Source organism: Ranitomeya imitator, chromosome 1, assembly GCF_032444005.1.
Source record: "Ranitomeya imitator isolate aRanImi1 chromosome 1, aRanImi1.pri, whole genome shotgun sequence".
Taxonomy (NCBI): domain Eukaryota; kingdom Metazoa; phylum Chordata; class Amphibia; order Anura; family Dendrobatidae; genus Ranitomeya; species Ranitomeya imitator.
In genome coordinates this window covers 495,694,337-495,718,981 of record NC_091282.1, presented here as the reverse complement: position 1 = coordinate 495,718,981, position 24,645 = coordinate 495,694,337, and the positions used below count along the sequence as shown (strand labels likewise).

General features: G+C 44.7%; 3 protein-coding genes across 3 annotated transcripts in view; 1 reads left to right on the top strand and 2 right to left on the bottom strand.

The window, feature by feature from the left end:
* LOC138676672 (perilipin-2-like) overlaps positions 1–24,645 on the bottom strand; it is a 76,587-nt gene that overhangs the window by 14,686 nt on the left and 37,256 nt on the right. The window contains exons 2-5 of the mRNA XM_069766193.1: positions 12,462–12,657; positions 12,025–12,107; positions 11,695–11,947; positions 11,265–11,449 (exon numbers count right to left, since the gene is read on the bottom strand). Coding sequence (XP_069622294.1) covers positions 11,265–11,449; positions 11,695–11,947; positions 12,025–12,107; positions 12,462–12,657 — 717 coding nt within the window. The remainder of the gene's footprint in view (positions 1–11,264; positions 11,450–11,694; positions 11,948–12,024; positions 12,108–12,461; positions 12,658–24,645) is intronic.
* Positions 3,744–5,335, top strand: LOC138657518 (uncharacterized). Its single transcript, XM_069745295.1, has 2 exons — positions 3,744–4,081; positions 4,218–5,335. Exons 1-2 carry the CDS (start codon positions 3,744–3,746, stop codon positions 5,101–5,103), a joined length of 1,224 nt encoding a protein of 407 aa, XP_069601396.1. The 3' UTR covers positions 5,104–5,335.
* On the bottom strand, positions 5,735–8,696 carry LOC138676665 (uncharacterized). The gene is made up of 5 exons (XM_069766180.1): positions 8,596–8,696; positions 8,442–8,516; positions 7,969–8,161; positions 7,635–7,797; positions 5,735–6,871 (listed from the first exon to the last, which is right to left on the bottom strand). The coding sequence occupies exons 1-5, from the start codon at positions 8,638–8,640 to the stop codon at positions 5,860–5,862; spliced, it is 1,488 nt and encodes a 495-aa protein (XP_069622281.1). The 5' UTR covers positions 8,641–8,696; the 3' UTR covers positions 5,735–5,859.

The following is a 24,645-nucleotide window of genomic DNA, read 5'->3' as shown; positions in this document are numbered from 1 at the left end:
TTTAACAAACCTAATTATCCAAAGGGTGAGAGGCTAAAGGATAATGAAAGTGCTGAGGGCTGAGATCTGCACCTTAAGGGTACTAGGTCTAAGCCCCATATTGAAACCAGATTGGAGAAAATCCAGAACTCTGGGAACGTCCAGGGTCTCCAGCATCACGGCCAACCTGCCACCCTCCATACAGAATCTTTTCCAGATTTTGGAGTAGATGGCTGAAGTTACCGGTTTTCGTCTAGCCTGAATGGTTGAAATGACTTCATCGGATAAACCTTGGGCTTTCAAAATGTCCCTCAGGATCCATGCTGAAAGGTGCAATCGTTCTGGATTTTGGGTAGGACAGGACCCGGATAGATGATGTCCTTCCATACAGGTTTGATTGGGTTCTCTGTTGTCATGATCCCAGAAACGGAAACCAGCTTCTTTTTGGCCAGAATGGTACAATCATCAATACTGTTGCCTGGTCTTCCTGAATCTTTCTGAGTACCATCGGAATGAGTGCCAATGGAGGAAACTCATAAGAGTGGTTCGTCCCATGTCTGGCTTAAGGCGTCGACTGCTTCTGGCATGTCCGAAGGGTTGAGAGAATAGAATCTGGGCACCTTCAAATTTTCTCTTGTGGCGAATAGATCTATCTTGGGAGTTCCCCAACGGTGGCATAATAGTTGGAAAGCTTCTTGATTTAATTCCCATTCTGCTGGACAGACTTTCCTCCTGCTCAGGTAGTCGGCCAGGATATTCTGAGACCCTTCTAAGTGTACTGCTGTGATTGACAGAACTGTGTTCTCCGCCCAAACAAATATCTTCTGTGCCAACTCCTGAAGTGGTTTGTGCCTGGGACCTCCCTGGTGTTTCAGGAAGGATACTGCCGTCATATTGTCTGTTAGAATCTTCACATGCTTTTTTTTTTTTTAAAGGACAGAACGATTTCTTCTTAGGGTCTCCCAAACAGCGTAAAGCCCTCTGTAATTTGATGACTTGTGGCTGATGTCTTCGGGTCACCTGCCCTGGAAGAAACTTCCTTCTAGATGTGCTCCCCATCCCCACTAACTGGCATCTGTGGTGATTATCACACAAGGGGTCAAGATCCATGGCACACCTATTCTTAGGCTGCCGTCTTGTGTCCACCATCGTAATGATCTTCTTACTGCCGTTGATAGTTGAATTGTTCTGTCCAGCGATGTTTGGCGACAATGCCATACCAAGAGAACTTGATTTTGTAGTAGTCTTGAGTGAGCTTGGGCCCACCTGACACAAGTGATACAGGCTGTCATCTTTCCTAAGATCTTCATGGCTCATCTTATGGTATCCTGATGCCTCAGGAATTCCATGATCATCTTTATTGTTTCCAGTTTTTCTTTTGGAAGAAAGGATTGTCTGTAGGTAGAATCCAGAAGAACTCCCAGGAATACCTTCAGAGACTCGGGTTTTAGGTTTGACTTTTTTCGATTTACGACCCAACCCAGGTGTTCCAACACCGATAGGACTCGATCTCTGTGTAGGAGTAAAGTTTCTTCTGCTCTAGCTACCAGGAGAAAATCTTCCAAATAAGGAATTATTGTAATTCCTTGATTTCTTAAGTATGCCACTACCTCTGCCACCAGCTTTGTGAATATCCTTGGAGCTGAGGCAAGGCCAGACGGGAGGCACTGAAACTGGAGGTGGCAGGTCTGGTCTGGAAATCTTACCGAAAACCTCAGAAGCTCCTGAGAAGTTGAGTGGATTGGCACATGATAATATGCACTCTTCAGATCTAGAGTGCACATTACCGAATTTCTGTCTATAAGGTGACTAGTTGACCTTATCGACTCCATTCTGAACCTCTTGTATTTGACGCATACATTTAACGGTTTTAGATTTATTATAGTGCGTGTTTCTCCTGACGGTTTTGGGATTGAGAATAGGGAAGAGTAGTGTCCTGTGCCCATTTCTGATGAGGGAACCCGAACTATTACTTAAGATCTGAAAAGTTTCTGAAGGTCTGAGAACATTGGCAAATAGTTTGCCACAGATGTTGGTGAGATACACCTTTGTGGCGCGGGAGATATAAGTTCTATTTTGTAGCCCTCTGATATTATATTGAGAACATATGCGTTTTTTGTGATCTGCCTCCAGTTGATCAGAAAATGACTGTCTGCCCCCTATACCTATGGCGTCATTGCCTTCTAGGTCTAGAGCTTGACCCAAAAATGGAATTTCTTCCCCTTCTGTCCTGAGCATAGGACCCTTTATAGGTCTCTCTACCAGACCTCCACTGCTCTCTATAGTCAGGTTGTTTGCGAGGTGGAGGTCTTTTCCGAAAGGGCTGACATTTCTTAGGTTTATCCTCAGGAAAACCTTTAGTATCAGACACGAACTCTAAAATGTCATCTAATGCCTGTCCAAACACCCTGGATCCTGCGAAGGGAATGGCACATAATTTTTAGACGCATTATCTCCCGACCAAGATTTAAGCCATATAGCCCTACGAGTTGCATTAGATAAAGAACTATTTCTAGCTGCAAATCTCACTAATTCAGCTGAAGTATCTGCCATGAAAGCCATGGCCGACTTTATAATGGGTAGGGAAGAAACTATATCAGTCCGCGGGGTCTTAACCAAATGTTCTTCTAACTGTCCCATCCACAAGTACGTGGACCTGGCCACTGACGCAGCAGCTATGTTAGCCTTTATCAAAGCTGCCGGTTTCCTAAGCTCGACGCAAGAGAATATCTGCCTTGCGGTCCATGGCGTCTTTGAGGCTTGATGAATCCTCAAAGGGGATGGCTGTCTTTGTAACCTTGGCCACCGGTACATTGACTTTTGGGATTTCTTCCCATGTCTTAATATCCTCTGGGTCAAACGGTAGACAGCCATTAAATTCTCGGGACATCACCAGTCTACGCTCTGCATCCTTCCATTCTTGCAATATCATAAGACTGATGTGTTCGCTCACCGGGAACACTGTCTGCCTTTGGGATGTAAGAGCCCCAAACATCAAGTCCTGTCTGGATTTTGGACGCGGCTCCTTCATCTGCATCGTATTTCTCACCGCTTGAACCAACTCTTCCGTGTCTTCCACAGGAAAGAAAAACTTCCTTCCCTGATCCTGTTCTTCTAGAGGCAGCTCTCCTCCTTCCTGATCCGGACTCTTAAAGTCTGATTCTTCCTTTGAATAAATATCCGAATCACTTTGTTCTGGGTCCACTCTGGGTCTCTTGCGACTCAGACCTGGACTGGAAGGGTACTGCTGTGCCATAGTAGCCAACGAACTTTGTATCTCCTCCCGAATTAGACTCCTCATCTTTGATAAGAATGCTGGTTGTTCATCTCTTACAATCTTGGAAATACCATAGTTGCAAAGATCTTTTTTGTATGCTTCTGGCAGCTTTACATTACATATGGAGCACCGCTTAGTCTAAGTTCACATTTGCGTTGTGCGCCGCAGCGTCGTCGCCGCAACGCACAACGCAAACAAAAACGCACCAAAACGCATGTACAACGCAGCGTTTTGCGCCGCATGCGTTCAACGCATGCGTCGCAAAACGCTGCGGGTTTTTGAAACGCAGTTGCGTTTTTACCAAAAAACGCAGCGTTTTTAGACGCATGCGTTTTTAGTGCAGTGAGTCATTCATCATCCCCCACCCACAATAAAAAGTGTCTACACAATAGATAAAGAACCACCAATGGCTAGAAGAGGGTTGGTGTTAACAAATGTGTATATACCCTGGCAGAGATGAATTCCTCACATTTTGCTGGTATTCATGATGGAGCGAACCATGAACAGTATCGATATGGATATGGAATTTGCCTTGGCTCATGCCTATGCTGTTGCCTGTTTTAATGAAAGGGAAAGGGAAAGACGGAGATGGAGTCGTCGCCGCTTTTGGATCCACCCTATAGTTGAAGTCCGGGAGAGTCGTGGAGCATACCATTGCTTGTTTGGCGAACTGAATGACAACCGGGAAAAATATTTCGAATATACCCGGATGTCACAGGAGAGCTTCCGCTATCTTCTGCGTCGGGTGGAAGGATCCATTAGCAGGCAGGACACGCAGCTCCGGAGAGCTATTTCCGCAGAGGAACGGCTGCTGGTGACTCTACGGTACGTTGCTGTTTGAATGACTGTGATATCTATTTACTTTTTATTTTATTTTATTAATTTTTTTCAATTGTAATGGTCAATGTACTTTTATAAATTATAATGTGCTTTATTCAAAATTTCTTTATCTTCTTTGCAGTTTCCTGGCTACCGGAGAAACGTTTAGGTCACTTCATTTTCAATTCCGGATTGGAGTCTCCACTCTTTCAGGAATTATTGCTGAGACATGCCGCGCTTTGTGGGATAATCTCCGGGAGGAATATTTACCTGTCCCTACAAGTGCAATCTGGGAGGCCAACGCACAGAAATTCAACCAAGTGTGTAATTTTCCAAACTGTATTGGCGCTGTCGATGGAAAGCACATTCGGATTACCAAGCCTGCGAAAAGTGGATCCCTTTTCTACAATTATAAAAAATACTTTTCAACTGTTCTCATGGCAATTGCCGGTGCGGACTGCCGTTTTCTCGCAGTGGACATTGGTGCATTTGGGCGTGCAAATGACTCGCGCACATTTAAAGAGTCGGATATGGGCCAAAAGTTATATGGAAACAATTTTAATTTCCCACAGCCACGACCTCTTCCCCACACCGAAGGCCCGGCGATGCCATTTGTTGTGGTAGGGGATGAGGCATTCCAAATGTCTGCCAACCTATTGAAACCCTACTCCAGTCGGGGCTTGGACCATACAAAAAGGGTTTTCAATTACAGACTGTCCAGGGCCAGAAGGACTGTGGAGTGCGCCTTTGGCATCCTCGTTTCCAAATGGCGGATATTGGGATCGGCCATTAATCTTAAAATTGAAACAGTGGATGAGGTGGTGAAGGCTTGTGTGGTTCTCCACAATTTCATTATGGCCAAAGAGAGAATAAATGTTGAACTGGATGAACCCATAGCCAACCCCTTGCCCGATTACCATGATCATCCTCTGAGGACAAGTGTGGAAATTGCGCAGATGCGTGATCGTTTTGCGGCCTATTTTGTGTCAGATGTTGGCCGTGTGTCATGGCAAGATCAAATGGTGTAGTAATGTTACTTTTGGACTGTCTTCTGATTGTAACTACACCAATAATACCTCTACTGTGACAGTTAGAAATATATTAAAAAAAAATAATTTTCCATTAAATGTGCAATCAAAGTTCCGTTTAGGTTGGTTTGGTATATGTCAAATTTTGCATCTAAGTATAGTTCACAAATTTAATGTTCCTATAAAAACTTGAACCTGTTGTTTTTAAAATATTAAAGAAAAAAGTTTTTAAATTCTATACCGATTCAAATACAATTTTTATACCATAATATTACATATACTTGTTTGTCTGATCGACCTGTATCTTTGTGTTTTACCTGATAAGCAACGATAACAGCGATGTTTTCCAATTGAAACCAGGGTAAATATCTGAAGCGTGGCCCTGCGCTTATCAACATGATGTACGTGGGCCTCTGCATCGTTGTTCGCTGGAGAGATGTCTGTGACAGCTCTCCAGGGACCAACCAGCGGACGCTGCAGTGATCTGCATCATTGTCTGTTTCGCTGCTGCATTAAGTGTGAACACCTCATACAGCAATGAGAGACACCCAAAAAAAGACAAACTAAAAATTGAAAAAATAGTGTCTGACATTGCATATATGAGGTGTTTGAAGCACAAAATATGTGTAGACAGCACATGGCGTGATTTGCCGAGAAAAATTCTGGAAAATAATAGCATAAATAATAACAAATAGTGTTTTTTAAAAATAACATTTTTTATTGGGGGAAAACAGAAAACAAAAAGGGTTCTTAAACTTAGGGGGTTTCCACCTGTGCCACCAGAGGGGAATGGTAGGTGTCTTCTCTGGAATGGTGAGAGAAATGGGAGGATGATGGAGAAGATGACGATGATGGCGAAGAGGAGGATACATAGTCAAGTAGACTTGATGGGAGATCCAAACCCTCCCCAGGGTATACTGGGGAGGAAACCGCCACCTCTGTAGGGGAGGGAGGAGGCAACACAAGCCTTGTTTGGCCATGGCTGCTCCTACTGCGACTCGAGCCCCTACGGACAGTTGGTGTTGTCACTGGAACAGCAACCAGAGCCTCTTTGTGTGCCCGTCTGTGTTTCCTCTTTTTTTTTTTTTTTTTGGGTCCTGTGGCAGGTTCCCCAGCATGATGACGCCTACGGGAGGATGAAGGCATGGCAGGAGCAGGAGTCGGCGGCACTATGTTATGGTGCCTGTGGTGGCGTCGCTCGGCACGTGGACCACGGTGGGGTGGCTGGAGTGGCTCTCCAGCAGGAGTGGGAGTCATGCTTGCCAGCGACGGCACTACTGCCATTGTCGCTGACTGCATGACCCCAGCCTGCTGGAGAGCCCTCACGTAGGAAGTGTTGCAGGACTGCATCACTGAAATCTGTAGTTCCGGCGTAAGGTGTTCCACCATGCCCTTAGCAATGGTACTAAAAAAATGTTTTGCCGGATTTGAGAGCTCGGTTTCAATTGTTTCAAGGCGCCGGTCGATATTGGACAGACGAGTGTCCATGTTATCGCTCAACGCCTTGAAACAGTTCTGGAAAACCGTGCTCAAATGCAAAAATTCGGGCATGGTTGGCCTGTCCGAGGCCCGCTGGCGCTGTCGGGAATACCCAAACGAAGGTGCGCCAGAGGCCTCGGCCAGGGGAACACCTGATGTACCGGCTGCCGGTTCACCAGATGGTGGTGCAAGCCTGCTGTCGCTGTGGGAGGGCTGTGATGGATCAGATGGCGATTCATGAAGGACCGCTTCTGCGGGGCGAGCTCTCTCGAGGGTGCTGCTGTGTGTCCTGTGAAAAGATAATGAAAAAATTAGTCTTCAATGAATAACCTCTCCCATACGCCAACTCCTGGAATAAAAATAGCATTACATTACACAATAATACAAATCCTCTGTCTCACAGTCTGTGTGGCCAATAATTAATTTCTGATTGTTATCGCCAGCTGACCGTTAGGGCCGACGATAACAATCATGAACATTCCCGCTGTCAAAGCATTTTGACCGTATACCACTGTGGGTATAAAAATTTTGTAATCGAAAACTCTTTCTGGAAGCTGCCTATGCCACAAAAATAGTTGAAAATTTAATGTCAAGATAAAAAATTAAATAAAAAAAAAACCAGTGATTTCACTGATCTGATTGTAGGAACGACCATGATGTTAGACTCATGTGATCGAGACTTCATCATTATTCCTGCAATCAGAACTACCCTGACTCAGAACTTAACCTGTCATGGACTACAAGGACTCACGCTTAACCCAAAAAATTAACTAATGGCCTATATAGCATTTTAATAGGGATACATTTACGTGGATGGCCAATATGTTACGCTGACTACATGGATGGGCAATACAGTATGTGCCTGTGAAATATACTATGTGGATACGTGGCTAGAACGTGTGGTATGTGGCTGCGATATTGTTACCTGCCAATATACTATGTGGATGCACAATGTACGTGGCTGGGCAATGTACTATGTGTTTGTGCAGTAGGCTATGTGGCTGGGCACTGTAATGGGGCTGTGCAATATGTTTTGTGGACAAAATACTTACTGACGGCGGCCAAGGACTGGTCTTAAGAACTGTAAACATTTGGAATATTTATAGGGCACAGACTTGGCCGCAGCAGCACCACTCTTCGAGCGCTCCTCCTCTGCCCGTAGCCCCTTATTGAAACGGTCCTTGATGGATCGCCATCTGATCCTCAACCTTTTAACTGTGAATGCAAAGGAAAAAAAAGGTTACATATGTAGCATTTGAAATGGATAAAAACAACCATGTGCGATGCAAAACTTTAGGTGTTTATTGCATCACACACGGTTGTGTTTATCCTGGAAAGATGGTGGGTCATAGCAACGTATCTGCACGGCGTATCAGCAATACTCACCAAAGTTGGCTTTGTCCTTTGCAGGAGCTATGTCAAAGCCCTCCCACAGCGACTTTGCCACCTCTACCCACAAACGCCTCAACACCACCTGGTCCATGTGCCGGGAGTCACGGCTGTCCCACAACGGGCCACGCTCCTGGATGCTTGATATGAGGAGCTCCACATCAATGACTCCATGGTCCCGTTGTGAAACCTAGAAAAATTACAAACAGAAAAGGTTACAAATATGCAAATATTAACAAACACCAGCACCTGTCATGATATGTACCTTGGCCCTATCCTTTGTCATTTGATATATGTATATTGATGTTTCTACACCTGTATTTTTGAATGTTTTGGTTGTTTCACCTTTGCTACCTTCCCCCAATACTTGCTACCCTGAAAAGTTTGAATGTAAGCTTACTAAACATCCCTAGTGAAAGCAGGATGCTAATCAAAAAAAAAAAAAGAAATTGTTTAATAAAAATACTCACTCGCCGTCCTGACGCCACACCTTGGCCCTGACCTCTCTGCTCCCGCTGACTTCCTTCACCCTCACTTGAAGAAGCCTGTAAAAATTGTATAAAGAAATTATTTTAAAAACTACAAATGACTGCGAATAGTAAGGAAATTGACATAATTACTCACCACACTCCCCTGCGCCGATTGGCTCGATTCTGACACAGTGGCCATTGTAGCACGTTTGTTCTGGCATGAAAAAATGAAAAAAAAAAATCAAAACTAAACCTAAATATGGCACATACAATAAAATATGCCAAAATTTTTTTACAACAACCACATTTGACTTTTGACTGATCGGACAAAGCAAAAAGAAAGCGACACCACAACGCCATACATTGCAAGAGAAGACAATCAATAGAAGAAACTATACAAGAATAGACCCAAACCAAAAAGCAAAAATAGACACCCATGTCCAAAAATGGACATATCAAAACTTTCTGAAAAAAACATTACAGGCACAAAAATACAATGAAAGAGCAAAATAATGAACGCAATACTTTACAATTGCAACAAGACATGATCCTAAAAAACAACATCTTGTGACATCTAACCACAGAAAGACAAAAGGCAATAAAAACCATTCTAGATAACAAGCAATAAACATTACGGGACAACCGCTGTAAAAATATACAGCAACCCAAACATAAACCATAGCCAAATAGAAAATAAAACACATGGAATTTTTAAAAAAGGCCACCACCAAAAATATAAACAAATAAAAATTATACTACACACTTCGCAATGCAATCAGTCAATGAAGGAAGATATATGCCATACGGAAAACGACGTAAAAACATCAGCGATATTTTTTAAAATAAAGGGAAAGTACAATTGAAACTATAATGGCATAGCAGCAGCACGGAACTATACAATACAAAGACATCATAAATGTTGCCCCCCCACCAGCAAGAAAATACACTCAAGGAAAGAAAAAATAAAGCCAACAGCATAATCCAAAACACAGCAAGACATGAGCCAAGAAAATGCCACACAGTTACCACCAACAATAGAAACCAGAAAAACATGCACCAGAAATTTTACAAGACAAAATGAGCAAAAATCAATACATTGAACAACCACATGACACAAGAACAAAACACATAACCAAACCCAAAGTAACGTAAAAAAAAAAAATAAAAGAAAAAAAAAATTAAATAAAATAAATGCAATCCTATCAGAACCAGACAAACAATTTTTCAATAACAACCCATAACCGTAATAGCACAGACCAAACATTACAAAAATATAGACAAATCAAGAAATAAAACACAGAATACAAAATGTGCAAAGAGAAATATATACTTACAAGTTTGGAAAGCAGATTCTCCAGTCTAGTCTTGTCTGGTGTGATGACTTGTGAAAGACAATGGCAAACCCCTCGTTTCTTTATATATATAGGTTGTTTTTTTTGTGTCTAGACAAAGTCTAGACAATGTTTTGCATTTTTTATTGGAAAACGCATGCGTCGTACAACGCACCACGACGCAAGTACTTGCGTCGTCTGCGTTGTCAATACAAGTCAATGGGAAAAAAGGCGCATCGCCGACGCAAACACGACGCAAACACGACGCATGCGTTTTTTAAAAGGTCGGCGCCGCCAGAAAAATGCAACATGTTGCGTTTGCCGCGCCCAGACAGGTGCGCCCTAACGCCGCATGCGGCGTAAAACGCAACACAACGCAACACAACGCATGCACATGCGGCCCCATGCGGCGCCAATGTTAAAGATAGGGCCGCACGACGCATGCGTTTTGTTGCGGCGGCGACGCTGCGGCGCAAACCGCAAATGTGAACGTACCCTTAGACTTCGCCGAGGTCTTGCCTGGCTTTTTTGTCGTTGGGAGGGGTGTCTTTGGGACATCCTTATCCTAAACATAAGAGCGGGTACTGCTTAGCGTCTACATATGTATGTGTAGGTACATCTGCGCTATGCGCACTTACCCCAGCATCCTCACTCCTGATTTCCATATCGTCTGTTAAAAGACAATCAGGTGTGGGTAAATATATAATCCTCTGACAAAAAAAACCACAGCAGCAGTCGCTGCATTCACCCTTTGTCTCTGGCATTGCAGAACCTTTGCTCCAGTCCTTTGTGCCCACCTCGTGACTCCGGACTGAGTAACCGCGACCTGCGCAAGTTTAGTCAAATTTTGGCGCCCACCGCTCCTTACGCTGTGGAACGCTGGATATGCACTGATATCACAGTGCTCGCCGCTCAGCTATAATGCCCATTTCTGCGTTCCACACCGAATGCTGCCACAGTCACCGGAAAGGACGTCCGGATCTCCCTGGGATACGCCGCTGACGTAACCGGAAATGACGCTCGGCTACCCTGAACACTTACTTCTGCTGATCCCGGCTGCTCTATCGACACCTCCATGTTCTTTATGGAACACGTGGGTCCCTGCGCCTCTCCTGCCTGGCGCCGGCACCTCTTCTCCCATATGGCGCCTGAGCAGAGAGACCAGGATAACCATAATTATATGTACATTAAACATGGCACCTGCCTGCAGAAGGTTGTATGCATGTACTAGGGGCAGGGATCAGTGACCCCCAAAGCACGAGCATATCAAACAAAACTGAAAAGCTTTAACCACAAGACTGATCTCATTTTAGTATTTATAATGGCACCAACCTGACACTGTAGGTTACTGTGCAGTCCTGCTGACAGGTTCCCTCTAATTGCCAGATACACATGAAGTGTGTAGTAATGTAAAGATCTGTTGCATGCAAAATGTTAGTCACTTGTCAAACACTTGAGTTTAAGTACAGATTTATCAAATAAATCTACTAACCAAGTCAATCGTGTTTTGGAGCTGAGCAATGGCCTCCTGACTCCTGCATTTTGCATCTTGGATCCGGATCAAAGCCTGTTGGTAAGAACGCTTGCGGGCCTTCGTAGAGAGGGAGCCCAGGCGCACGTAGTAGCTAGGCTCATTTTTGGATACCTCAAAGCCTTCTGTCTTAGATGCTTCCTTTACTACAAGAAATTAGTTATGAGATGCATATGATTTAAATCAAAACAGTTCAATACTGAGCATGTGTAGCATCACTGGGCATTCAGCAAAGAATAGAGATTGTGTAGTTTACTACTTTTCAGTAGCCAATGCAGCTTACCGTATAGAATTACCACAGTGCAGGTTCTTAAAGCAAACCCCACTTACTCGGTCCACCCAGATTGGTGAACAGCTGGCTTTCCATTAGTATGCTAGGTTTTTGCCTTACCCAACTCCTCATCTGTTGGTGGCAGGTAGTGTTCCAGAAGGGATTCGGACCTTGTTAGTGCAGAATCCACACGGTTGCTCATGATCTTCACGACACGGCTTCCCAGAACAGTATTAATGCTGCCATTTACAACAGCCCTGGTCATCTCCACACCATCCTGCACAGCGCCCTTCGTTTTATCCACTACTCCTGTGATACTATGGACTACAGCATCTCTGGCACCAACAACAACTTCTGAGGCATTAGCCACAACCTATGATATACAACATGACACTTGTGTAATTAAAGCTGAAGAGAAATATAAGGGTCACCATCATTGTAGCAGCTTACCTTTTCAGGAGGCTGATACAGAATAGGTAACTTCTCCTCAATCTTGTCCAATCCAACACAGGCCACAGTGTTTGCCAGAGCAACTGAGGGGAAGAAGGGGACATCTGATGCAATATTCATCTCTATTTAGAAAGCAGCAAAGATCTGAGTAATACTAGGACTGATAAAATTTCGCCTACTGCCTGTACTAGGACAGAACAAGCTACACACCTAACACAAAGCCCATGTATCATGTCAAGAATTTTTTTTAGATTTCTCGTATTAGGACATATTCCAGTCAACCTCCCTCCATCTTAATTAACAAGCATCCCCAGTGTGTAGATTTGCATTTAGAAACAAAAAAAAATAAAAAAAAAATTTCAATTCACAGTGGGCAAAGAATACACCATCCTACACATAAGCCTCTTGATTATTTTTTCACTGTCAAGTATACCTACTTTGAGGCTCAAGTTTCTGCAGGATTGGCATGGCACCAGTGATTGCCACAGACGTGATACTCCTCACACTTTTCTCTGCAACATCACATACAGACTTCAGGTAGGGATGGTGGTCTTTAGTGGTCACGTAGGCAGAGCACATCATGTCATATGTAGAGCTCACCAGTGGGAGGTTTATCAGCCTTACCACAACATTCTAAGGGGGAGAAAAGAAAAATTTAGTTTACTTGCATGGATGCTTTTTGTGATTCCATTCTATTGAAAGAATCATGGGAAGCATGGGAGTGCCATTATATAAAGTCTTGGCAATTAAACCACTTTCCGTATTGGCATCTCATGTGGTTTCTCAGGACAGGCAATTAAAGTGTGATCGGACAAATTCCCACCCTAGACCACCACCATTTATCAGAAGAAAGCGGCACACTTCAGTGCTTAGAGGAACAGACTTCACTTCAAGTCAACTTCATTTTCAGACTTCAGGCAGATAGATCAATATGGTTTAGCTCTTAAGGTACCTTCACACTAAACGATATCGCTAGCAATCCGTGACGTTGCAGCGTCCTCGCTAGCGATATCGTTTAGTTTGACACGCAGCAGCGATCAGAATCCTGCTGTGATGTCATTGGTCAGGGCTAGAGGGCCAGCACTTTATTTGGTCGCTGGCTCTCCCGCTGACATCGCTGAATCGGCGTGTGACACCGATTCAGCGAGGTCTTCGCTGGTAACCAGGGTAAACATTGGGTTACTAAGCGCAGGGCCGCACTTAGTAACCCGATGTTTACCCTGGTTACCATCCTAAAAGTAAAAAAAACAAACTCTACATACTTGCCTACCGCTGTCTGTCCCCGGCGCTTTGCTTCTCTGCTCTGGCTGTGAGCACAGCGGCCGGAAAGCAGAGAGGTGACGTCACCGTTCTGCTTTCCGGCTGCCCGGCGCTCACAGCCAGAGCAGAGATGCAAAGCGCCGGGGACAGACAGCGGTAGGTAAGTATGTAGCGTTTGTTTTTTTTACTTTTAGGATGGTAACCAGGGTAAACATCGGGTTACTAAGCGCGGCCCTGCGATTAGTAACCCAATGTTTACCCTGGTTACCGGCATCGTTGGTCGCTGGAGAGCGGTCTGTGCGACAGCTCTCCAGCGACCGAACAGCGACGCTGCAGCGATCCGGATTGTTGTCTGGATCGCTGCAGCGTCGTTTAGTGTGAAGGTACCTTTAAAGTGCAAGCTTAAATCTGCCCCCCCACCTCCAATCCCAGTCTGTTTTCACCTTCCTGACCAGCCCAATTTTTTTCAGTTCTGACCAGGGTCACTTTATGAGTTGTAACCCAAATGCTTCAACATATCCCAGTGACTCAAGGAATATCATTTTGTGACATGTTGTACATTATATTAGGTCAATATAATTAGTTTATGAGTTTGACAATTTTCAAACTTTTGAAGGGTATACCCTTTTGGTTTTAGGGCATAAAGTTTGAAAACATTTACAACAAGTCTACGGTACTTCACAAGCATTTAACCTTCCCAACATTTGCAGTGTAAAGTTATATACACCCTGTCCCAAACAATGAAGTGTATACACACACCATGGCATTTGCCTGCGCAAAAGGTAGCTGTGTGGGTAATTGCTGACATCCAGCTCTAAGTGGCAGGAGAAATGCCCTGTCTTGACTTGACACTTTAACCCCTTAAAAATGCTGCCATCACTACATTTAGCAAGCAGGCAGAGGGAAGGAGTCCTGCTGCCCTTGGATTGGAGACCGTGACACCATTGCGTGGTTGTGTTGCCATGGTGACCCAATGTAGTCAACTGGGTCACTATGCACTAGGGAAGTTAGTTTAATCATGCACTGCATATGACCCAGCTTGTGTCTCAAACGCGGCTTTGCATTCATATACCTTAACTGTGGTCAGCCTGCAGAAAGTGAAAGCCCCATAGTGGGAATACGTAAAGAAAAAAAAAAAAAAAAAAAAGTTGTAAGAATATTGTGCCCACACTTCATAATTTATAAATAAAAGTACACGTTTGGCATTGTGGCCATAGCAACCTGACCTACAAAAGGAGTTTCCCAATAGTGAACACTGCAAGATAAAAAAAAAAAGTGGAATTAAAAAACAAACAAAAAGATGAATGTAAATTAATAAAAACAAAAAACTAAAGTCTCGTTCTGCAAGAAACAAGCAGCCATACGACTCAATCAGCTGGAAAAAAGTTATAGCTCAGAATAAAGATGGAAAAACTTTCTATAAAATGTTTTTTATTGGGTAAAAGCAACAAACCATAAAGTGATATAAATGAGGTATTGCATTAATTGTACTGACCCGAAGAATAAATCTACCTTATCAATTTTACCACATGCGGAACAGTATAAAGACAAAAACCATGAATTGCATTTGTTCATTCAGCCTCCCAAAAATCAGAGTAGGAAGTGATTAAGTAGTCGTGTGCCTGAAAATGGTACCACAAAAAAAAAAAAAAAAAAAACCCACGTCCTGCAAAAGAACAAGCTGTCACATGAGTAGTCGGATATGTAAAAATTATAGCTCCTAAAATATGGTGATGCATAATTTTTTTTATTAAAAGGGTCTTTTTTAGTGTGATAGCTGCCAAACACATAATCTGTTTGGCCTCGCTGTAACTGCACCAACACAAAGAATAAAGTTGTATAATCACTTATGCCACATGAACAGCATAAAAAAAATAAATAAAACCCTTAACCTGCTGTTCATTTGTTCATTCTGTCTCCTGAAGACTGCAGTAAAGATTGGTGCACATTTATCCTGTGAGCACTTAAAACCCCAGTGTAAGTGCAAATCTCTGAAAAAACACGATTCAGACAGAACCCCCAGCAGTAGATTTCCTATAGTGAGGCAGATGAGGCACTGACCCTACTTGTGATCTGGAGGTGTCTATTAAGAGTGCTGTTGGCTCTGGGTGTGTGGGATGGGGCACCGAACAGAGGCCAGACAGAAAGTAACTGCTGCCTCACTATAGCGAATGCCTCCCACAGGGGTTTTGTCTGAAGAATCACTTGAAGATTTAAAGGGAACCATGATGCAAGTGCTCAGTGTAGATTGCTGGGTAAATGTGATCCCAAATGTTCCTTACAAAAACTCAAGTCCGCCCTCTCCCCCCCCCCCAAAAAAAAAGCAAGTCCCCACATCAGTTGACAGAAATATAGGGAGCTTCCACATTACCGTTAGCACAAAGACTCTGGAAAATGAGATAGCCCTCATCCCCAAAAAGTCAGCAAATTTTGAGCTTTCAAATGCACCCCCCCTTCTGAGACCCAAAGTGTGCCTAAACCACAGTTAGCATCCACATGTTTGTCAATTCTGTCACGATGAAAGCGACAGTACCGCTTAGCTATATGGTAGGATGAGTGCTATTTGCCAATAGCGCTCAGACAACAACTTTATACAGAGCCAACATATTCCGCAGCGCTTTTCAATTATAGGAGATTTATACAGAAAATAGATATTACAGCACAAAAAAAAAAAAAAAAAAAAAAAAAAAAATCACAGTTCAAAATTGATACCAAGCGAAGTGAGGGCCCTGGTGGCATACTTACAAACTGAGGAAAAAGGGAGACACGAGAGGTGGATGGTAACAATTGCTTTCGTTGTTCAGACCAGCCATAGTGTAAGGATCGGGTGTTCATGTAAAGCTGCATGAACCAGTTATCAGCCTAAATATGTAACAGTAGAGACAGGGCTAATTAACAGCATAAAGTTTATGAGAACATGATGCGAGGAACCCGATTATGGTGATGATTTTGGTGTTTGTTTTTTAAATGGGCCACACAGGGATAGTTTGGTTAATGCATTGAGGCGGTAGGCCAGTCTGAACAAATGCGTTTTTAGGGCACGCTTAAAACTGGGGATTGGGGTTTGTATTAGCCTGGGTAGTGCATTCCAAAGAATTCGGCGAAGCACGTGAAAAGTCTGGGAGATGGGAATGGGAGGTTCTGATTACTGAGGATGTTAACCTCAGGTCATTAGCAAACGGAGGGCATGGGTAGGGTGGTAGACAGACCAGGGAGGAGATGTAGGGTGCTGAGCCATGGAGTACTTTGTGGTTTAGGGTAATAGTTTTGTACTGGATTCTGGAGTCGATGGGTAACTAGTAATGACTGGCACAAGGTAGAGGCATCGGTATAACAATTGGTGAGGAAGATGATCCTGGCTGCAGCATTCAGGACAGATTGGAGAGGGGAGAGTGGTAAGAGGAGGCAGATTAGTAGAGAGTTACAATAGTCCAGATGAGAATGAATGACAAACTAAGTTTTTGCAGAGTCGAAAGCAAGAAGAGGGTGAATTCTAGAAATGTTTTTGAGATGCAGATAAGCAGAGTGAGCCAGTGATTGGATGTGGGGGATGTGAATGAAAGCTTGGAATCAAGTATGACCCCAACGCAGCGGGCATGTTGCTTGGGAGTAATGGTGGAACCACACACAGATGGCAATGTCAAGCAAAGATAGGTTAGAGGGAAAACATGAGGAGTTCAGTTTGACAGATTCAGTTTCAGATAGAGGGAGGGCATGATGTTAGAGACAGCGGTAAGATTCACTTTTTCTAAAAAGGCAGGTGAGACATCAGGAGCAGAAGTGTATATTTGGGTGTCATCAGCATAGAGATAGTTCTGGAACCCAAATCTACTGATTCTATACTGCCCCTATTGGACAAACAGAAGAGGAAGGGGGCTAGGACTGATCCTTGAGGAATCCCAACAGTAAAGGTACCGTCACACTAGACGATATCGCTAGCGATCCGTGACGTTACAGCGTCCTGGCTAGCGATATCGTCCAGTGTGACAGGCAGCAGCGATCAGGCCCCTGCTGTGATATCGCTGGTCGGGGAAGAAAGGCCAGAACTTTATTTCGTCGCTGGCATCGCTGAATCGGCATGTGTGACACCAATTCAGCGATGTCTTCGCTGGTAACCAGGGTAAACATCGGGTTACTAAGCGCAGGGCCGCGCTTAGTAACCCGATGTTTACCCTGGTTACCATCGTTAAAGTAAAAAAAAACAACCACTACATACTTACCTACCGCGGTCTGTCCCCGGCGCTCTGCTCTGCACTCCTCCTGTACTGGCTGTGAGCGCCGGGCAGCCGGAAAGCAGAGCGGTGACGTCACCGCTCTGCTTTCCGGCCGCTGTGCTCACAGCCAGACCAGAGAAGCACAGCACCGGGGACAGACAGCGGAAGGTAAGTATGTAGTGGTTGTTTTTTTACTTTAACGATGGTAACCAGGGTAAACATCGGGTTACTAAGCGCGGCCCTGCGCTTAGTAACCCGATGTTTACCCTGGTTACCGGCATCGTTGGTTGCTGGAGAGGTGTCTGTGTGACAGCTCTCCAGCGACGCTGCAGCGATCCGGATCGTTGTCGGTATCGCTGCAGCGTCGCTTAGTGTGACGGTACCTTAAGGGGAAGGTGAGAGGAGGAGGAACAAGCAAAAGATACAGTGAAGGAGCGATCAAAGAGATAGGAGAGCCAGGAGAGAATGGTGTCCTTAAGACCGATGGAGTGTAGCATAGTGAGGAGGAGCTGGTGATCAAGTGTTGAAGGCTGAAGAGATCCAGGAGAGCCAGCAAGGAGTTGTGACCATTAGATTTAGCTTTTAGTAGATTAGAGACTTTAGTGAGGGCAGTTTCAGTAGAGTGTAAAGAGTGGAAATCAGATTGTAGAGGGTCGAGAAAAGTTATCTGAGATAGCGGATAAGACGGTAGTGGACTAGGCGTTCAAGGAGTTTACAGATGAAGGGAGGATTAGAGACAGGTCTATAATTAGTGGGACAGTTTTGGTCAATGGATTTTTTTAAAGTACTGGATGTATGATGGCATGCTTAAATGGGGGAAAGATACCAGAAGAGAGGTTGAATATTTTTGTTAGGTGAGGTGACAGCCGGGGAAAGGGACTAGAGGAGATGTGACAGAATGGGGTCACTGGTGCAAGTGGTTGGGCAAGAAGATGCAAGGAGCCTGATTACTTCTGTAACTGGTTCAAAGTCAGAGTGAACTAGATGCAGTGGGGAGGGAGGGCAGTGCATGATGAGGGGATTGGGAGATAATTACCTGTTTGTCAGTTACCGCATTTTCCGGCGTACAAGACTACTTTTTAACCCCTAAAAATAGTCCCAAAAGTCAGGGGTCGTCTTATGCGCCGAGTACGGCTGCAGGGAGCGATCCTGGATGGTTACCATGGTCTGAAGGAGAGGAGACTCCTTCAGGCCCTGGGATCCATATTCATGTAAAAAATAAATAAAAAATATGGATATACTCACCCCTCCGCCGGACCCTGGCTCTCAGCGGAGCAAGAGTCTGCCTCCGTTCCCAAGAATGCAGTGAGTGAAGGACCTTCGATGACGTCACGGTCACGTCATGCAAAGACGTACAAGCAGAAACTCTCCAAAAACTCAAGAATGCAAGAATTGTGAAGGTGATATCAAAGAAGGGTTCCTATGTTAACATGTAACTTGGTCTGTTAGGATGTTTTGGAGTTAAATAGCCTTTTTGTTCAGTGAATGTGACCTCCTAATGCTGCAAATTCCACAAATGAGCATTTTCAGTTCTTTAAAACATATCAAATGTTTAGAAATTCTACTGTGCCTAATAATTTGGAACAGTGCATTTTGAGTTTATTCATTTTGGAGATTATACTGTTATCATTGGGAGGATTCTTCAATAAAATTCGATGTATACTCTAACGGGTGATGACTGACTCATTTGCACCGACCATTTAGGAAAATCCGAGAAAAATGTCAACTGCATAATAATTTGGAACATGGTGTATTTATTGTGTTCCACATGTACAGGGAGTAGATTTATTTGATTCTTACCTGTCTCCTGCCCTGTCTAAAGGTACCGTCACACTGAGCGACGCTGCAGCGATACCGACAACGATCCGGATCGCTGCAGCGTCGCCGTTTGGTCGCTGGAGAGCTGTCACACAGACAGCTCTCCAGCGACCAACGATGCCGGTAACCAGGGTAAACATCGGGTTACTAAGCGCAGGGCCGCGCTTAGTAACCTGATGTTTACCCTGGTTACCAGCATAAAAGTAAAAAAAAAAAAAAAAAAAAAAAAAACTTCATACTTGCCTTCCGCTGTCTGTCTCTCGGCGCTCTGCTTCTCTGCCCTGTGTAAGCACAGCGGCCGGAAAGCAGAGCAGTGACGTCACCGCTCTGCTTGCCGGCCGCTGGGCTTACACAGGGCAGAGAAGCAGAGCGCCGAGAGACAGACAGCGGAAGGCAAGTATGAAGTTTTGTTTTTTTTTTTACTTTTATGCTGGTAACCAGGGTAAACATCGGGTTACTAAGCGCGGCCCTGCGCTTAGTAACCCGATGCTTACCAGTGAAGACATCGCTGAATCGGTGTCACACGCCGATTCAGCGATGTCTGCAGGGAGTCCAGCGACCAAATAAAGTGCTGGACTTTCTGCAGCGTTAAGCATTAAGCTACTTACTGGTAGCGGCATTTTTCGGAGGCCCATGACAGCACTACGAGAGAGGGGATCCGCCCTTCAGGAACAGGAAACCTACAGATACAAAAGGGCGGCACCTCTCCCTATGCATCAGTTGTATTTCAGAGCCTGAGAGGACTAACGCGGTTAGTAGCACACAAAAATACATTATATACAGTTTATGTACAAAAATAATCCATCATATTGAACTATATACCACACGTGAGATCTATCTATCTCATTATATATACTATAGGAAGTGCAACCCCCACGTGAATAGGGAGGGAACTAAGGGTGCCGTCATGGGCCTCCGAAAAATGCCGCTACCAGTAAGTAGCTTAATACTTTATTCGGATTCCCATGACAGCACTACGAGAGAATTACAGAGATGTAAACTACCTTAGGGAGGGACTATAGCCTGCAGCACCCTTAACCCGAAGGTGAGATCAGAAGAGAACCCCAAGTCCAACCTATAGTGCTTGAAAAAGGTGGAAGGGGGATGACCACGTAGCTGCCTTACATATCTGGTCGATCGACACTCCAGATCTTTCAGCCCAGGATGTAGCCATGGCGCGGGTGGAATGTGCCCTCAGATTCTGCGGAGCTGGACCTCCACCTGCAGTATAAGCCAGAGAGATAGCCTCCCTAATCCACTTCGCTAGCGTGTACTTTGAAACTTTAAGAACTTTCCTGGGACCTTGGAAGGATAGAAACAATGCATCCTCTCTTCCAAGCATCAGTGACTGATATATATTCTAATAGACATCTAACATCTAATGTATGGAGTAACTCCTCTTTGGAATTAGAAGGATTAGGGAGAAATGACGGTAACACTATCTCCTGAGATCTGTGAAAATCTGAGGCCACTTTTGGTAAATAAGCTGGATCTGGTCTGATGACTACTCTGTCCTGTAGAAATTCTGTATAAGGGGACAGCCTAGAAAGAGCCTGTATGTCTCCTACCCTACGAGCAGATGTAATTGCCACCAAAAAAGCTGTTTTGAGGGATAGTAATTTAAGTGAGGCTGAATGTAAGGGCTCAAATGGTTCCTTAGTCAAGGCTGAAAGGACTAGATTGAGATCCCAAGGCATTGACCTATTCCTGTGTATAGGTCTGGATCTACTAGATGCTTTGATAAACCTTGATACCCAATAATTACCCGCAATGTTACAAGAAAATAGAGCCCCCAGGGCTGATACTTGTACTTTTAGTGTACTTGTGGATAGAAATAGCTCTAGCCCCCTCTGCAGGAATTCTAGAATCTGGTTGATTGGTATACCCTCTTCAATATTAAAATTTGAAGAGGCCAGAAACTTCCTCCAAGTTCTAGAGTAGATCTTAGTTATGTTTTTCCTACTCTTCATAAGGGTATCAATTAGGTTTGGAGAAAAACCTCTGCTTTTTAACAATGACCTCTCAAAAACCATGCCGTCAAATGGAGACCCTTCACTTGTGGATGGTTGATCGGACCTTGATGAAGTAAGTCCGGAATGTCCGGCAGCACCCAGGGGTCTTTCACGGACATGGTCCTGAGCCAGGAAAACCAAGCTCTTCTGGGCCAGAACGGAGCGATCAGTATGACTCTCGCTTGATCCTCCCTTATCTTTCTGACCACCAGCGGCAATAGATTGGCATATGCGTTCCCCCCGCTCAATCGGAAATCCCATCTGATCAGGAAGGCATCCACTGCCAGTGGATATTCCCTGGGATTTAAGGAACAGAAATTTATCGTCTTTCTGTTGTGCTTGGTGGCAAATAAGTCCACTTCTGGATGACCCCACATGCGGACAATCCGGTTGAAGATCTTTGTGTTCAGAGACCATTCTCCTTGTTTTAAGGTGCTTCGACTTAGAAAGTCTGCTCTTATATTCTCTCTCCCTCTTATGTGAACTGCGGATAAAGATAGAAAATGGTTTTCTGCTGTCTGGAGCAGGCGATCCGCTACTTCCATCAGGGACTTGGAGCGTGTTCCACCCTGGTGATTCACATAGGCCACTGCCACCTGGTTGTCGGAGAGGATTTTGACATGGTGAGCCTGTAGATATACGAGGAGTTCTTTAATTGAGAATTCAATTGCCATTAACTCCTTCTGATTGGAAGAGGCTGATGTTTGGGGATCCCATAACCCCTGGACTACTACGTCACCCATGTGTGCCCCCCACCCCGTGGGGCTGGCGTCCGTCGTAATTACCCGAGTCACTTGAGTCACCCAGGGAACTCCTGCTGACAGATTGTCTTCCTCTAGCCACCATTTAAGAGATGCCAGAACCTCTGGACTCAATGTCATCTGACCCTGCAAGGAACCCTGTAAGACTATCATAATTCAGTACTTCAAACTGTAAAGGTCTGGAGTGGAACTGTGCCCAACAGACGGCGGGAATACAGGAAGTTAGGGAACCTAATAAAGACATAGCCTGTCTAAGAGTCATGGTTGGTTTATTAATTGCTTTTAATACCTGTTGTTGGATATGGAGCAGTTTATCAGGTGGAAGACGGCATTGTTGGGACTCGGAATCTAACAGCAGCCCTAGAAGTCTCTGGGTTTTTAGGGGTTGTAATCGGGATTTTTCATAGTTTATAATCCAGCCCAGATGTTCTAGTTTGGACATAGCTGTTTTTACCTGAGCAAGGCAATGGTCTGCTGAGTTTCCAACTATCAGGAAATCATCCAGATAAGGGATTATGAGGATATCAGATTCACGTAAGTGCGCCATGACCTCCGCAACAACTTTAGTGAATACTCGGGGAGACGTTGAGAGGCCGAAGGGAAGGGCTCTAGATTGAAAGTGTCGAACAATACCCCCCATAGACACCGCCACACGTAGAAACCTCTGAAAGTTTTCATGGATAGGAACATGATAATACGCATCTTTTAAGTCCACAACTACCATGAAGCAGTGTTTGAACAACATTTTTATTGCAGAGCTGATTGACTCCATTTTAAATGTGGCCTTAACCAGGTATTCATTAAGGGATTTAAGGTTAATAATAGTCCTAAATGACCTGTCTGGTTTTTGAATCAGAAATAGAGGAGAGTAGAATCCACTCCCTCTATCTGACTCTGGGACCTCAATCAGCACGTTCTTAAGGCATAAACTCACAACTTCTGCCTCTAAAGCCGTCTGTTCAATAGTGGAGGAGCGTAAGGGGGTTAACAAATTTATCCCGAGGCCAGTGAATAAATTCCAATTTCAGACCTTCTGAAATAATACCTCGGACCCAGTCACTGTTTGAGATGTTAGTCCATGCGGAAGAGAAGGCTGACAATCTCCCTCCCACAGGGATTGCTAGTCATTGGTCCGGTTTCTTATGTTCTTTTGAGGAACGGCGGAACATGTAACCCGTACCTTTCCTGCGTCTATCCTCAAATCTAAAATTCTCTCTAGAGGGCGAGGATGCGCGCTTCCTTCCGCGACCAAATCTCCTCCTGTTGAATGGACGCCGATAAGAGGCTGATGACAAACTAGGGAATTTTTTCTTGTCATCTCCAGCCTTTTCAAGCAGCTCATCCAAGGTTGGCCCAAAGAGATATTCCCCTTTACATGGGATAGCGCATAATTTGGACCTTGATTGAATGTCACCCGACCAACATTTCAACCACAGGGCTCTACGAGCCGCGTTGTAGAGTCCTGCTGCTCTGGCCGCCATTCTGACCGAATTGACCGACGCGTCCGACAGGAAAGCCGCAGCATCTTGAATCACGGGAAGCGCACTTTGAATAGAACTTCTGGAAGCGCCTTCTTTAAGCTGGGATTCCAACTGTTCCAGCCAGACCATTAGGGATCTGGCTGTACAAGTCGCAGCCACTGCCGGTCTCAAGGATCTGGCTGCCATCTCCCAAGTACCTTTAAGGAAGGTATCCGCCTTCCTGTCAAGAGGGTCTTTAAGGGATCCCATGTCCTCGAAAGGTAATGCGGCTCTCTTTGATGCCTTTGCCACCGCGGCATCTAATTTAGGGGCCTTGTCCCAGGTATCCACAGTCGTATCCTCAAAGGGATACCTGCGTTTTAAAGCTGGTGGTAATGAGCCTTTCTTCTCCGGTTTCTTCCATTCTCGGAGAATCAGGTCTTGAATTTTATCATTCACCGGGAAGGATCTACGCTTCTTGTGTTCCAAGCCACTGAACATTAGCTCCTGACGGGAAAGCTGAGTCTTAGGTTCTTCTAGGCCCATCGTACCTCTGACCGACTTAACTAATTTATCCACCCGGTCCAGAGGCAGACAGAATCGGCCAGATTCCTCTTCTGATGACGAGGAAGAGAGATTTGAGCCATAAGAACCTTCCTCTTTATCTTCCTCTGACGAATCAGAGATCACCAAGGCTCTCTGTTTTGAACTTCCCGCCTGGGACATAGACCGCAGGGATTCCCTTACTTCTGTACGGATCATCTCACGTAGATTAGCCGTAGAAGCAGATTCTTCCGCTACCTAGGGGAGGACAATAAGGGTGATACCATCTATCTAGCCTGATGTCACTCAACCCCTCCACTCCTGTAGACCTCACCGTCTGTTGTATACAGGAGGCGCATAATTTTTTAGTATAAGAATCTGGTAATGGGACTTCACACAGGGCACACTCCTTATGTTTCGACTTTGCACTTTTCTTCCCCTAGAATGACAAAGTATAAGGGGCCCGCGTCACTGAGCATTCACGTAGATCTTACCAGTGTACGCCAACAAAGGTACCGGAACACGAGGGGGTTCTTTGCCAGTCAATGCTCTA